General features: G+C 43.6%; 2 protein-coding genes across 3 annotated transcripts in view; one reads left to right on the plus strand and one right to left on the minus strand.

Annotated features, from left to right (window-relative positions):
* Positions 1-1,838: 1,838 nt before the first annotated feature.
* LOC139327742 (MSL complex subunit 3-like) lies at positions 1,839-12,080 on the minus strand. Of its 2 annotated transcripts, none has more exons than XM_070957680.1 (14): positions 11,878-12,080; positions 10,403-10,485; positions 10,118-10,213; positions 9,679-9,773; positions 9,506-9,603; positions 9,158-9,286; positions 8,799-8,956; positions 8,459-8,617; positions 8,096-8,331; positions 7,839-7,928; positions 7,035-7,144; positions 6,262-6,361; positions 6,026-6,110; positions 1,839-3,413 (listed from the first exon to the last, which is right to left on the minus strand). In XM_070957680.1, the coding sequence occupies exons 1-14, from the start codon at positions 11,974-11,976 to the stop codon at positions 3,314-3,316; spliced, it is 1,638 nt and encodes a 545-aa protein (XP_070813781.1). In that variant the 5' UTR covers positions 11,977-12,080; the 3' UTR covers positions 1,839-3,313. The 2 variants fall into 2 exon arrangements, with proteins under 2 accessions (XP_070813781.1, XP_070813782.1); XM_070957681.1 differs by lacking the exon at positions 11,878-12,080 and adding an exon at positions 11,124-11,421.
* A 3,031-nt stretch (positions 12,081-15,111) lies between these two features.
* LOC139327830 (rho GTPase-activating protein 6-like) overlaps positions 15,112-16,193 on the plus strand; it is a 67,929-nt gene continuing 66,847 nt past the window's right edge. The window contains exon 1 of the mRNA XM_070957833.1: positions 15,112-15,719. Within this exon, the coding sequence (XP_070813934.1) occupies positions 15,225-15,719 (495 nt within the window). The 5' untranslated portion in view covers positions 15,112-15,224. The remainder of the gene's footprint in view (positions 15,720-16,193) is intronic.

The raw sequence follows: 16,193 nt of genomic DNA on the forward strand, positions 1-16,193 counted from the left end.
GATACATGGAGAGGCTTGAACTGGTGGCTACATGATAGCAGCAGGCAGAGTGCTGTCTTGGGTTGCGGTGATAAGCGGTTCATTACAAGAATTCTGACCCAATCCAAATACAATTAGGGCTCACCACTAAAACCCATTAGGACCCTGATATGGGGAGGCCAGGCTAACCAGCCTCCCATAGGAGGTAGACTAAGAGCACAATTTTGCAGAAAGATACTATACACAGTTACAGAAGAGAAGAGACCTTTTTCAAGGTGTTCAAGGGTGCACCAGAACAGAGTGCAAGACAATTACGATGCATAAAACATGGCGATCTGACAAAAAGAACAGCATCTACATGAGAGCTTTAAAAGACTTAAGCTTAGGAGGTTCTGTTTACCCCCATCTAACACAACAGCAAATCTTCTGCACTCTAATGTATAGTTCCAATATGTATGTATATTTAACAGTCGCCAAATTACAAATAGAGGGAAATCATGACATGAGACATTCTAGGAATTGGCTGATTAACTTTTTTCTGAAAGTTAGATGACAAGATTGATTTCACTTCCATGTGTGCAAATGAACTACGACGTGAGGGCCAGGAGTCAATTACCTTCTTAGCATAAAGCCTGGTGGAGACAAGCTAATGCTACATTGCATCTCATTTGTTTACTGTGGATTTGAAGGGGTTATGTATCGTGAGCTGCTCCAGACTTAATGCACAGACATGACAGTAGTATGATCCTCTCTCCTAACTCTTGGCAAGAAAGCAAAGAAGCCCATTTACCGAAATATCGATTTCACCCAAGACAGGCGTGATACATCCTCAGCAGTATGAGAGCCTAAAGGGTTCAGCATGCCCAAAATGAACCAGTGCTGTCTGACCACATCTAATGACATCCAATGAGGTGTTAAAATACTTTGGACACTCAACACAGTGGTGTGTCTGGACAACCTGGTGCAAAACATGGTCTGACTGTAATTACCTGATTTCAACAACAAATTGAACTTTCATCTCTGTCAAAAACAGGTCCACCTCTGTCTCGAACAAGCACTGGAAGACACCGTCCACCTTCAGCAGACGACAGCACATTGATTTAATCAAAAGACTTCTTCTCCAATGGTCACCAGGGAAGGAATGACCGAATCACCCCGCATCAATAGCGGACCTGTCTTGTTGGTTTAGCTTAAACTCTGGCAGTTTTTCCTTAACCACATTTGATTAAATAGTCAAGTTCTCATAGAAATGAGCACCACTCGACTCAGCGGGCGATTGCTTTAAGACAAACAGAAGAGGCACGGAAATGAGCCAAGGACAGCAGAATCAAAAAGTCAAGCTGTAGTGACAGCTTTTTCCGGGTATAAGTTTTAATCAGCTATAGTCCGGGGACATGGAAGGTCAAGGTAGCTGATAAAAGTCTCTTGTCTGCTTTTAATTTTTAATAGAGGAGTGCTTTGTGAGGTATCCGGCGATTCAAATCCATTTGCCTGTTCCCTGCCGATTCATCGTTCCAGTAAAAGGTACAAAAGTAGGAAAAAGTGCAGGGACCAATCAAGGAAGTACAACACATTGGAAGAACGAAGATGCATAAAAACTGCTCGACCAATCATGGTGCTTTATGGATATGAGATTAAACTAAAAAAAACCTCTTTATTTAAACTCTATAAAGAAAACAGGACTTAAGGGAAACAGACACTACTGTTACTAAACACAATAGACAGATTTACTAATCATACCTCTGTAGACAACACAAGAAACAGAAACATATTATACATACAAGTGTGTTACAATACAGCGATTCATGGGACACTGCATTGACAGCTGAGGCAAACTCTGTATTAACAAGTCTGGAATGCGCTTTGTCAAGTATTTTATTACCAATTCAACAAAAAACATGAACAGAGTGATGCAGTGGTGTGCAAAGAAAAATAAAAAAAACAGTGATCAACAGGTGTTTTTTGTACATTTTTACAATGTCATGACGGGGAAACACAGCAAAAATAATTCCTCATATTTCTTTCAACTTCAGCTTCAGTGGTTATGCTGCAAATCACATAAATGTATGCTAAATTTGTTTTTGAGACACTGAAGTGATTGTCTAATCTTTCTGGTGCTCAATGAACTGAGCCGGTATCAAACAATCTTTAATATTTGCAAATACGAGCAGCCTCTAACTGCTTTTCAAGATTCCCTGTTGATAAAGATTAGCATCAGAACGAGACATTACGACACTGCCGTGTGTGAAAATGAAGGAATAACACACGGTTTGCTCTTGAATATGTTGCACACAGCACATTTGCAGTTGTGCCTTATCCTTTCCTTTTCCAAGGCGGCCACAGTGAGCGCAACAGGCAGGATGGGGAAAAAAGAAAAAGGTTAGACATTTATCAGACATGCATAGGACAACATGAAAAGCAAAGCAAGAAATGTGAAATTCTGGACTCTGAGTGGATGTAACACATTGAAAAACTGTTAAATCCACAGGAAAAACAACATTCCTGAGTCAGAGTCAGTAAGCTAGGATTGCTCAGCGAAAGCAGTGAAGCATCTCCAGGATAAGAAGAGCAAGTCCGACTGTAGCTTCAGAGGAATCAGATCCGGACGAGCATCACTGGCAGCACTGCATGGGAGGTGCTTACAGGAAGTCACTACATAAAGGGGCCAAACGACCAAACAAGCACATGATGCGCAAAAAGGTATCCAAAATTAGTAATGCGGGCAGAACAAGAACACAGGGCTTTTCAATCTGTGTCTCTTTCCCTTCTTTGCCACGATGTTCAAGAACTGTGGCTGTGAAGAGCGACAAAGTCAGAAAGCGCTGACTGTGTCGAATTCTACGGCTGAGTGATTCAAAACGGTTTTGTTTTGGCCAGCCTTGAAAACCGGAGAGCCTGGAGAACATTCCAGCCTCAGCTTACATTAAAAAAAAAAAAAGGGCAGGCCGGGTTACAAAACAAGCAGACGAGCTGCCGTCTCCTATGAATTAAATCTTACACCTCCAAAAAGTTACCGCATGCCAACACACAGCGCTCGACATTTCTCGGAGCAGGACACTGAAGCAAAGCAGCGCAGGGTGGCGTGACATGCAGGACAGTCTCACAAACAGAGCATGGGTGAGGGTTAGTGGCACGGTCGATGCAAGCGGTCGCACGCGGTGACAGCAGGAAAACTAATGTTAGGCCAGAGAGGAAGGAAGGTTGCTCCAGGAAAACAATAGAGCTGCGATTTAGTCCTCTGGACACAAGCCCAGACAGGTCAGTCTAGACAAGCTTAGGGGTCAGTCAGGGTAGAGACAAGAAAGAGAAGGAAACAGAATGGCCGACGTCTCCTTCAATACACTGGCCTCGGTTGTTTCATGCTGTAGTGGGCCTCTGATGCTGACACATATGCAGACTCAGGGAAAAAATCCTCATGGAACTCCGCCATGAACCTAAGAGAGAGGGCGGGAAGAGGGCGGGAAGTGCAAGAGAGGGAAATCTGGTGAGATATTTTGATTCCAACAATGTTCAGCAGTCCTCGCATGAAACATGCAGCATAAGCCGTTTGTCACATGACAAAGGGTGCCGACCTGATAGGCTCACGTAAACCATAAAGCGATGAAAGGAACGCGTCTCAAATGTCACGTCCACTTCTGGTTTTCCTAGATATCTGTGGCTCATTCCACACAAATCCCGGACCCCTTGACCTCTGCCCGGGGTATATATGCCAGAGACAAAGTCCCCTCATCCATCCCTATACCATCAGCAGAGAACCAATCACTATGGCAGACAGACAGAGAACATGAAAATGACCGACCAACAGTCAGAGAGGGAAAGAGTGAAAAATCCCCCCCCACCCCCCCACCCTCCCATCTAATCAGTAGCGGGGAAAACTAATCCGGAATCTTCTTAGTATCCGCTACTCGGCCAAATCCTCTAAATCTTGCCATCTCATCTTAGCTCCACCGGCCTTCCTAATCTCAATGCAAACAAATTATCCTCATCAGAGGAGAACTTAAGAACTCCTTGACAACAGCTAACAAACAAGACAACCCCATGGGACAATCAGGGGAACGTGTGAGAACCCCATAACGAACAACTTCAAGGTAAGCAAGACTCTTTTTAAAGACACTAACTTTATTTAAGCCCAATTCTTCAATGTGAAATACAAAAGTTGATTCACAGAAAGGCACTGAATGGGTTTCAAAGTATATTATCTAATTGGAAAATTATTTTTTGGGCCGTTCGGTGCAAAAAATTCCAGCTTGTGTTGATCTTCACAGCTGTAAGATCAGTTATAACACAAGACAAGCCGCTTTCGGCATACACATTGTAAATCAGCATAACGTGTGCGTACACATGTGCACACACACACACCCGCACTTAATCATAATCATTCTTGCGCAGAAAGGGAGAGTGAGAGATCAACTGTGGCCAAATCCCAGAATGCATTGCACTTCAGTCTCTGCGACATCAATCAGATTTCTTTTTTTTTTTTTTTCCCGCTCGGCACAATCTGCCACGAGGCTGATTTCACAGCAAAAGGCATGAAGGCTTTCCCAAAAGACACCATGATTTCGGTTTGCATCTAGTGTCCTGCAGAGTCTCCAGCACGGAGAATAAATTCATTAATTACTGAGGAGAAATGTCTGCCTTTCTGCATTAAATATCATCAACCCTGTCTTTATGACTTGTAGTTAGACAGCTGCAGAGGAAGTGGAACCTGCAGAAGTAATTTGCGTTGAATCACTTCACTCTTCTTTGCATCCAAGTTATTGTCTCTGTCATTCAGCAGAGCAATGCTCAAAGGGAAAGAGATGCACCAGAGGTTTGCAGCTGAGTGCCACAGGACTGACTTATAAGATGTTGGACCGGTGTTGTCACCATACTCCTGGTGACACTGCATTTTCATGGAGTGTTATCATCTCGTTTTAGCCGTGCTGTATAAGAGCCATGCATTCCCGCCGTGGTGAAGCATCACACACGTAGCTGAATGTTGTAATCCTTTCAGACTGCACACCACTCCCACATGCGGAAGACCAGAAGAGCTCCAGTGTCTATATTTAATACATTTTTTGGTGGAGTGGTGGACTAGAAGTCACTCTGGCACTTGACTCAGGTTTACCCCTGTACCCACTCCATGGTGAGTTCAGCTGCTGCTCCACAGCACTACTTGGTGGCAGAAGGCAGTACTGCGTGCATTTGATTAGAGAATGAGAGGACCTAAATCCCCCAGGTTTGGGACCGGCTGAACCGAAGATCGCTCGGGAGGATTTAAAGATTAGACTCCCGCGCTTGTGTAACGCCCACTCATCTCCCTCCCTCCAACACATGCTCTTTCTCACTCCGTCTCTCCCTCCCCTCCATGTTCTCATTTACTTACTCTTGCCTTTTTGTTTTGATGTTTTTGGGTCACTTTGGCGTATTGGTAATTTCCTGACAATCACTATTTTTGTGTTTCTATGAATTTTGGCATTGTGGTCCATCTTTTAATCTTTTGCTTTCACTGTGTTACTTGTGCATAAGGCATTAAGTGTATTTGTCAAGGGTGTTGAAGAGACAGTAACAATAGCTTCCAGGTGTCTTTGTGAAATGAGAACTTCTTACAGCTCAACACTGACAAGCTACTGAGCTTTAATGCTTATAGCCAGGTCAAACGTTGGTTAATGAACCGCGCAGGTTATTAGCAAAGTGCATTTTAAAGCAGAATGTTCACAGTTAATGTTCCATTCATTGAATGCAGCGCCTCACCTTTTTAATGACTTATCTGAGGAAATGACACATGATTCCACACAGCTTCTGTCCACCTGGCGGCACAATCCATTTTTCAAGATGTGTGTGTTTCAGTACGATGCCTGAATGTTTTAGCAAGTGGACGATAAGCCTTCAGGCCAGAGTGAACCAAAGACTGCTACTCTGCCATCTGCACAGCCTGAAGAAACATGAAACCTGTACTCTTCAACCCATTTTAATTAAACAGTTTCTGTCCCTCTCTTGCTTTGTAAAGCACTTACCTTTGTTAGCTCTAATGCTGATATTCAATTTGAACACAATGAGCATTTACCTTAGAAAGAGTTCCAAATGCTTGACCAGGGCGCGGAGGTTCCTCTCAGGGATCTGCATCTTTCCCAGGATCTCAGGAAGCTTCACTGGAAGAAAAGCAAAGCGCTGAGTGAGACTGATGGGAATGAGATCAAAATCACAAAATAAGAGGGGCCTTTCCCCCTAAACCACTGTCCAATCCCTGAAATCACCTGTGACAAGTGAACCACTGAGAGTCAAATGGTCCGAGACACCTACCAAAAAGCCGCAAGAGATGCTGTGCTCCATACAGGTAGGAGGGTGGAGGAAGCTGGTCATTCAGAGGGTAGTTATCGGGAGTCAGCTTCCAGCTCAGGACCTGAAGAGTGAAGGAAAAACATTTAACAGAAACTTTGAGGTGAACAACTGACGACAGTTGAAGCTTATGATCAATGATTGCTGCATTTCCACTGATTGGTCACTGTGAATTTGGCAACACCATAGAATTGAATGATGAAACTCAAGCAAGGACCAAACACTTGTCTCCACTCTGTGTTTTGCTTGGTCTGACTATTCCAGTTCAGTTACTTTCTACTTCTTCCTGCATATCTCCTGTGCCACAGTCCACAGGCAGCTTTTCCTATGCATTTTGGCATTTTGTCCACACACAAAGATGCTTTTAGGTCACTGAAAATGGACCTTTTCATTTGCAGTGTTGGTGTGCAGATGGGAAAAACTGAGTTTTTGCTGTGTGACCTTATCACCTTAGTTTGCATGAGCTAATTTTGTGCAATGGTGTTCGAGTTGCAGGTAGCCAACCAGTAACAGCTTTTGTGCAGGCAAACATGGTTAGCGTTTATATCACTGCCTGTTTTTTTCCAGCATGCTCTTGACAGCACTTTCATTCTGTTTTTGCATTTTCACACAGCTTTTGTGTGGACTGGATTTTTATTTGAGAACGAAGCAGGAACTGGACTAGGCACTAGTGTCCTTGAGCCAGACATCGTTTCCCTTCCAGTTAACAGCACGTTCATCACACATCATTTCATCACCTCATTGAGCTCATTGTTTCTCCGGCTCTCCAGACCATAGAAAGGCCCACTTCTCTCTTTGCTTGGTGTCAAGGGCAACGGGGAAGATGAACCACTGTGCACTGGGGTTTCTGGGTAAGGACAGAGAAGGATCACGTGATTAAAGGGCTGTCACTGCTGAAATATGGCGAACAAAATACACCACTGACAGTAAGAATGAATGCGTGCAACAAAGTTTTCAGGGAGCAAAGTCATTCTTCTGAAAGTGGAGCTGCTGAGCACTGGAGAGGATCAGAATGTGGAAGGAATGAAAGGAGATAACGCCATCTACTGGGCCAAAATGGTTATTACAGAATAAAAAGTTGCCACAACACTGACAATGATTAGATTTAATTTTTCATGAAATCCATTATTCTGGTATTAATGTGATGAGGACAATAGATCTGTCTCACTGCGTACATCTTGATTTGCCCAATACTGGTTTAACTAATGATATTAACAATGGAACAGAGCCGTCATTTGTTATTAATAGCACCTGTGCTTTTCCTGCGATGACAAATCAAATGAGTCGCTGAGGACGAGCTTCACAGACTGTAAAGAGGACTAAAGATGAAACCACTTTGTCATCTGCCCTTGAAATGCTTGACTAAACTATTATTTAGATGAGAATAAGGTTGGATGGTCGGCTGAAAACAGTCACTGATTTTCCAGATACTAACTGTCCTAAACAGAAAGGAACGCAACTCAATTTTAAGTAATGGCCAAAAAAAGAGTGAAACCAGTGGCACAGTTACAGGAATAACTTTGAATGGAGTATCAGCTTACTTCTGTCGAGATTGAGGAAGAACTTGGGCTGGGACGAGGTGTCGACCGAACGACGTTTGAGCTGCGGGGACGCTGTGGCACTGCCTCCACCTGATCATTACAAACACGGCATTTGAATCTCGAAGAGCGTAACCATTGTTACAATATGAATCCCAAAACATAAGCTGTCACACAAATGGCTGATAAAACACATAAGAACAGATGCGGGCCGTGTATGTGCAATGCATTGTTGGATGATTCCAGTAAAAACTGATTACCTCCACTGCTTCCTTCAGCTGGCCGTTCACCTCCAGACGTGTTCCTGGTGGAGCGTCTGAGTGACTGCGACTGGTATGAGATGCAGTCCATGTCAGGGTGACGCCGGCGCTTCGGGGTGGGGGCTGGGGCGGTAGGCGTGGTGGCAGAAATGTCGCTCAGCGCCGGTTGACTGTCTGTGGACTGGGGGGTGGGTGGGTTGTGGCCCAGCGGGCTCGGGCTGCGTTCTCGTTGGGCGCTTCAAACACGAATTGAGGGAAAAGGCTTACGGCGTGATGATGAAGCAGAATAGTCCAATGCAATAAAACACAGCCCAGTGGTTTCTCAAACAACACGTGGGACTTGATTTACCATGGCACACTTACTTGCTGGAGCAGGGGGAGCTTTCATTGATCGTCAGGAAGAGCCTGGAGGAGCTGACTTTTTTGAACTGAGCTTGCTCACATGGGTAGAGGAGGATCATGGGTAAGGTGAAGTCAAATGTGATCCTTAGGCCGTCAACCATCTCCTTACACAACTCCTCACTGAAAAACAACGGAAATCAGAATTAATTCAATTTAGTTTTAATATAATCTCGACATGGAATCATATTATACTGTAAATAATAACCAGACTGTGAATATGAGCAGAAAGGATGACAGATAATATTCAATTATTGTCTGAACTAACATGTATTTACGCTCTGTTCACAGTGTGCAGACTCACCTCTTCTCCGGAGGGACTGGCTGTGGGCTGCTGCTCTGTGTGCTGATTTGCTGACGCCGGTACCTCTCGTTGGCCATGAATGCCTTGTTGATGGCAAAGTGCTTCACGTAGGACTCCAAGATGTGCACCACGTTCGTCTGACAGGGAACCATCACCAGCTAGGAGAGGAAAAACATGGTCAATCACAGTTGAGCCTCAAGTCAATTCAATTCCAGCACCCATAGCTTACCATGCTTTCCAGACGTCCCAGTTTGAAGCCAATCAAACTTATGTTTGTCCACTTATAATTATTCTTGAGGCAAATGTGATGAAAAGTCGCCAAAATCAACGTGTAACTGCTTAAATTCTGCTCCATGTACCTTCTTCCTCTTGTTGATGTAAAAGCAGTCATCCTCCAGTTTCTTCTTCAGAATATCAGGGATGCTGATGTCAACATGGACGATCTTCTCCTCGCCTTCCCTCTTCACATTAATGTCCGGCTCGACCCTCTGAAACAAACATGACATGGACCTTCAGGTACGTGCTCTGTAGAAACTAAAATAATGTGGGTCTCTATAGTCAGAAGTCTTAAAACTAATGTTTGCTGTCACCAGTCTTTGGTCGATTAGACAATTTATAAAGAAATACTGGTGTACCAAAGTGATACAAGTAGATTCTGGTCAATATATGGCCTTGTCTGAGAGCAAAACTGAACTGATCCACTTCACCATTTTGTTGATGTCCTCAGAGAAGGTGCTGTCCCCGCTATTTGAAGATTCAGGGTCAGAATCGTCGCCGTCACTGCTCTCTGAAGACGAAATCAAACCTAGAGGCGGAAAAATGTGTTTGATTGCTATGGGAGACTGGGAGCGACACACAAAGACAGAGGAAGATTTCTCACATGCGTCATCACTGTCGTCCTCCTTGGGGAGAGTCTTCAGAGAAGATTTAGTGCCAGACTGACGACGACGCCTCTTTGCCCATCCCTTTCTCTTCCTGCCGCCAGGCAAAAAGACAAAAACATACGTGGAAAGATAGAACAACACAATAGAAAGGTCAAATAGAAAATATGAGGATCCAAAGCGGACAATGACCTGCAGTTCATTGGACTTGTGGTTTTAGTTACAGGTGCCATTATGTTCACTAACAGCATTGTGCCTGTTTGAAATCGCCAATAAAACTTTTCCATAACCTGATAATTAAGCAACAAAGCATATTCAATGATGCTAATCTAAATTCTTGCTTGGAGAGGCCAAAGTGATACTAGAAAATATACTCAGTTTTGATATTTTGATGACATTTACCTCTATGAATAAATGAATGAACGCAAATGAACTTACATGCGACCTAGAGCTTTGCGAGCCAGTTTATGTTGTAATCTACGGTTTTCCTCTGTGTCCCTTAGGACATGATCTTCTGCAGCCCAACGATCCCAGCTACACAAAAACACACATTTAAAACTAAAATATAAACATCTGTATGCTTTGACAGCAGTGTTTTATAGCTACATCATTCCACAAGTTGATGAACGTAAGATTTTACAACAATAAACACTACAATGAGTACAACAGTTAGGTAGGTGGGTAGGTGGCAGTAAATCCATAGTTAGATAATGTCAATATTACCTCCTGTTCCAACCGTTGAAGTGAATCAGGTATTTTGGGATTCTTCTTCCATGTTCATCTGTACCTATCAAGACATCAATGACCTGTAATGTGGACACAGAGTAAGTACAGTCTTGCTGAAGGCTCATGTGCTTTGATGACCTGTGCTTCCACTCAAAAACAACTCAGCAGCAAGGACTGTTCTTTAGCACGTTCTCCGAGTATTTTCACAGTTTGAGACTTTCTGTCAGCTGCAGTCACTAGTTACCCTCTGCAAATCATGATTTTAGTGAATGCAGTATGGCCCTGGTTCCAGATACGTTATACGTTAGGTTGAACAAAACAACACATGAATTATGATGCTAATTTAGTTAGTTAGTTTACCTCGGACCTGAAGCCTAAGCTTTCTCTACATGCACAATATACATTCTCAACAGAGACTACATACACAACACTATGTCACTTATTGAGCGTTAGCTTAGCATCAAATTGACCAGCTATAACACTAAAATGATGGTTACATATTCAACTATCTGCAGTAAAACGGAGCATCCCCAATCAAAGAAGCTAGCGTTACGTTTTGCTGCAAACATACTGAAAGCAGAATGCTACTTACACTCGTAACGTTACATTGCTATTTTACATTGTTCCAGCTAAGTTACTGCTGTTAAATAAAGTCCTTGTCGCTTCTTGTGTCACTGCAATTCACAAACATTCAGATAACCGTTCATTGTTAGCTTACATCAGCTAGCAAACGCCAAGCTAGAAAGCGTAGTGGTACACTCAATTGCCCTTTACCAGCGTTAGCTGGCTAACTAGCCAGCTAGCAGAAACGACACTGCACCCAAGAAATAACATTCAGACTCGGCTGCCGCATCTTTGTCTACTTGGAGCACCTTATCTTCTTGAATAGACTGCAATGGCATTAAAATAGCTATTCAGCAATATCGCTAACTGATGCATGAACGTTACAAAAGCTAGTACTGGTCAAGCTAACGGGTTAGGTACGGTGGTGTGTTTGTTTACTAACATTGGGTGTTGGAATTGAACTGTTGTAGGTGATAGCCACACGGCTATAACGTTAACTATTTCACTGTCTTCTTAAATAGCTCTGACGTTAATTAAAATGCATTAACGCTACTGAATGCATTGGTATTACTTTTGGCTGAAATGCGTCATCTTGCAGCCTCCTATGAGATTAACTAACAGCTACAAATAAACAAAATGTCTTTGTTAGTTAACGCGAATTTTCCTTAAATCAAGCTTGCAGAAGAAACGTGAAATCAAACGCACCCGGAAACAATTCAACAACTCAGTCAGCGTGACATGAAAAAGCTTCGTTAACGTTATTTTTCGGTGGCCTAAGTGGTCTTCATGGTCGATTTCTATATCCTAAACTTCAATGAAACAACCCCGCTTTTCCATTATAAATTATTCCTGTATAACGTTTCAGAGTCGAAATACCGAACAGCTAAATTACTTGCGTAAAACATTACCTTGGCGTCATACAACACTTTAGCCTTGGTAGGGTCGGGTTCAAAGCATAGGACTCTTTCTCCTTGGTGAAATTGATATTTAATTCCCCGCGAATTCATTTGTTCATGGCGACGTGTGGGAGAGGGGGCATCGATCTGGACACTACAACCTCCTTAACCCTTTCATTGCCGAACACTTCCCTATAAAGTGTCTTCTCTTTCACCAAAAACAGACGATGGAGGGATGGCGCTGTTGAGGCAAATGCAACCATTGTCTTGCTGCCTTCACAGGTCGTTGTAATTTTCCCATCAGGCCTGCGGCAACAGCGCCGGCCTCTTGCACAGAAACCAGGCTGTGGTTGTGTCAGTCAAAACACATTCCTTCCAAAAACCAAGCTTGAGAATACATGTCAGACGCATGGACATTCCGCCTGTAACAATTTACAATTAGGTTCAACATTTATGTAAAGCCACCAAGATCATGAGTTCATTAAATGCTTATTTTCATGACGTTTGTGTGTGAGGATATTTCGCCACACTCTGCCAGAGAAAGACATTAATGTACATCTATCCTTCCATTATCATTCATAGTGTGCCATTTCGTTGCTTTTTTGAACCACTTATGGATGTACAACGTTAAAGGACAGTCATATTACCGTGAAGGCAGCATGGGAAAAATTAAATTGAACTTGTCTCTCGCGGACATCGTACTAGTAGTGCAATTTCATGAAATAGCCACAAGATGTCAGTATATGACCAAAAACAGTATGCCTGTGTGGAACACACACGAGGGACATAATGAAGATTAGGTTTCCAAACTCATGTTCACAGGCCTCCAGCCCTTTACATTACTCCATGTATCACCTTACAAACGTGAAATAGATTTGTAGTATAATTCACCAGTGGTTATCACACTTTTAATTACATATTTTAGTACCATTTTTAGAATCTCCACATCCCTGTGAAAAACTATGTCCTGCATGGGCTCTCACCAGTGAGTAAAGACATCTGTGTCTGTTTAGGGATCTATGACATGAAAATTATGAAGAACCTGAAGGCATATATGCAAATGGCCTCAATAATAACTCTGCTGATCTTATTCTAAGATTAAATATCTAAACTAAACCACCCTATACAAATTCAGCAACCTGGGTGTCATGCACCCTATACCTCGGGAAGCGAAACATGTTTTTTTTGGGGGGGGGGGAATCAGTTAACATAGTTTAGGAAAAGATCCTTTTCCTCGAGGCAAAATACAGTAAAGAAAATTCACCATGTCTCAATAATCTAATCATCCTCTATTGGAAAAATATGGGGGCTCTTAAATATACACAGCACGGGGATGTTTACATGTGACGCCAGGAACACGTGAGATCTCGGATAGTTCAATCGCTGTAGGGTGCAAACTGTGCGTGGCTTTGCAAACTTATTTAACTATTTCTCCAATCTCTGAGTTGAATCATCAGATTATTTATTTGTTGGTAATATTGTTCCGTCCTCATTCCATCACACATAAAGATATTGTCTTGAACAGATAAAAATAAACCCTGTATCACTTGTTTATTGTTTCACACTTAAAATCTAGGCTTTCAAGTAATTTGATTTCTGATGCCCACGACAGGAAACCATGTCTCTACTGAATCTGGACTCATCTACTTAAAATGGTTTCAGGCAGCACTGCTCTTCTATTGTATGCCAAACATGGACAGTGTGCATGTAGCGCTGTATGTGACTGGCTATGAGTATCCCTGTTGATATATTATCATTCCCTTCCACCCTGACCATGTCTTATATATTGTGACAGTCATGTCAAATGATTGCTGTTTCACATTAAATGTTTTCCATGGTAACACATTAGTAACACGAGTCCTGAAATGCACAAATTGTCTTGAACACAGGATGAAGGGCTGAAAGGCTGCAAACAGTGAAGGATGCTGTGAGGGTTTCTGGTGGAATTAGATGTATTTTTGTATAATGTCTTCTCAATTTTACACTATTATTATTTTATATTACTGTTGTTCTGGCTTTGTCCCCAAACAGTGGAGCAGCATGGCCACATTTCAGGGCAATAATGCCTCAAGTGCTGGCATCTTTCCATAAACCTTTTACAAACTAAAGCAAAGCATCATGTTTTCCCCTCACTTACTCCTGCTTGTCTAGTCTCATTCTTTTACCCCGCGGGCTGTTTTTAGAAGGGTCAGATCTATCTCAGCTGTTATCAGTGTCATGTCGTGCTGTGTTGTGTGCATGTGTGTGAGTGTGTCACGCAGCGCGGCTTCATGAGCTCCTTTATCAGCCGTCCGGCACCCTCCTCTCCGGACTCCTGCTGTCTCTTTTCATTTTTCCCATACTCTCACACTCTGGGCCACACATGCTCCTGCCTTCTCTGTCTCTCTCAAACTTACCCTCTCCACTTTAAATAAATGCACACAGCCATTTTAACACACTGAGATTAGTGAGCTCCTGCACAAGCATCTGTGTAAACAAATGTCTGGAATATAGCCTCTTGCACCGGAGTATAAAGAAAGCCATTGGCTCTTAATCCTATGGCTCACTTATTGTTTAGCTAATTATAGCACACAGCAGGCTTCACTGATAGGCCTATTATTCCCAGACAGCGAGATGGATTAATGAGAGACAAGGATTAATATGTCTATTTTCATCCCTGGGTAAATCAGGTCTGTCTGTGTGCGTGACCTTCTGCCTGTCTGACTGCTCTACGTGCCTAATTACCTCTATGAAAATGAACTTATTAAAGACAGAAACTCGCACTCACCCCCACATCTTTATGAAAAGGGCAACAGAAATCAAAGTTAAAAGTGTCAGACAGGTGTAAATTCAGGACGCTGAGGATAAAATGGTGGTTTTCTGAATGGATTTCGGTGGGTGAAATGAATGATGACCCACTGGGGGTTAACATTTTATCAACAAATCCAATGGTGAGCCATGGAGAGCTCACCTGGAGAGCTGAAAAGCAAAAATCCAAGCGCTCTATAATACAGTATTTTGGCATTAAGCAAAACATACAGTCAGATCTTAAGTTTTGTTTAAACGAGCGCCCCCCCCCCCCCCCCCCCCCCCCCCCCACACACACACACACACCCTCTCAAATTGTCTCCTCACTCCAATCCAGTTTGGGAATGACCAGCGTGCAGAGGAACGCAGCAGAGGAACGCAGCAGAGGAGAGGAAGACTTGCTCTTCGTCCACTTTGCGCAGCGTCTGCAGCCAAATGCATTCCAGCTCCTCGCCAGCTTGCACTTGGACCTTCCAGTTAATGGGGAAACGCTGAACTCGTGTCTTACAGTGAAGGGGAGCTTCAGAGAGACGCATTGACCTGGGCTGATGTGAGATCCAGAATAAGGAGCCATGTCTGCCGCTCAGGGTCTTCTCAACAGCGTCTTCTCCTGCTCCTCTCCTGCGTCCAAAGCCATAACCAAACGGAGGCTACGCCAAACCCGGAGCCTGGACCCCGCTATCATCAGACACTGTGACACCCGGACCGAGGGAGTAAGTGGCGCATCGTTTTCCGGAGCGGCGGTTGCGGACGCAGGTGCGTCCCCGGAGCGCTTGGCTGTGAAACCGGCTTTACGCACCAAGATTCCGACATTAAAGGAGCCCATAACCCCGTCCCTTTCCTCTCCCTCCATACCTCTGGATGTTTCTCCATCCTCCAACTTCCACTTTGACTATGACACAGTGAAGCGTGCCAAAAGGAATACCGCCGGGGATTTACCGTTTCTGGTGAGGGGACCCGGCGCGGCGCCGTCCGGGAGCACCGGCACGCTCTTCTCCCCGCGGAGGTGGCTTCAGAGGAAAGTGCAGCCGTCCAGCTCTCACGCTTACGTCGTGTGGAAATCAGAGGTAAACTTTGTAAACTTTGCTTCCAGAGCAGTGCATACCTGTCTTCTTCTGTGGTTTTAATTCAGTCATCCTGAAGGAAAATGGGTCACAGAGTTTGAGTTCGTGTTCAGCGCGATGCTTTACCAAGCATCCACCATCAAGGCAAACAGCCACAGTTCATTTGTGTTTGCTAACATATGTCTGAAAGAAGTTCCTCACTCTCATGGATGCAAAGTAAAATGCTGTACGTCAGTGTAGGAAAGTGATTAATCAAGGTTAGGTGCCATCTAACTCCATCCTTTCGTTTGACCGACAAAGTCCAAATGACAGCTCCTGGAACAACAGGAAAAAGGCATCATCTAACGTTACTCACCGTTTATTTCTGCTAGAAGCAAATCCAATACATGGCAGGAGACACATGCGCTGAAAATCTCCTTTCACTACAGCCTGATTCTTAGCGCACATCCAAAAAGTTACCTGACCAACTGAAATGCG

This window comes from Chaetodon trifascialis, chromosome 24, assembly GCF_039877785.1.
Source record: "Chaetodon trifascialis isolate fChaTrf1 chromosome 24, fChaTrf1.hap1, whole genome shotgun sequence".
In the NCBI taxonomy this organism is placed as follows: Eukaryota; Metazoa; Chordata; class Actinopteri; order Chaetodontiformes; family Chaetodontidae; genus Chaetodon; species Chaetodon trifascialis.

What these genes read in the sequence shown, in the direction of transcription:
- LOC139327742 (XM_070957680.1), bottom strand. Translation starts at nt 11,976, where the DNA reads ATGAATTCGCGGGGAATTAAATATCAATTTCACCAAGGAGAAAGAGTC. An exon ending in AGCTGAAGGAAGCAGTGGAG is followed by an intron (nt 7,929 to 8,095) that starts GTAATCAGTTTT and finishes TGTAATGATCAG; the next exon opens with GTGGAGGCAGTGCCACAGCG. An exon ending in GAAACAATGAGCTCAATGAG is followed by an intron (nt 6,362 to 7,034) that starts GTGATGAAATGA and finishes TTCACTCTTCAG; the next exon opens with GTCCTGAGCTGGAAGCTGAC.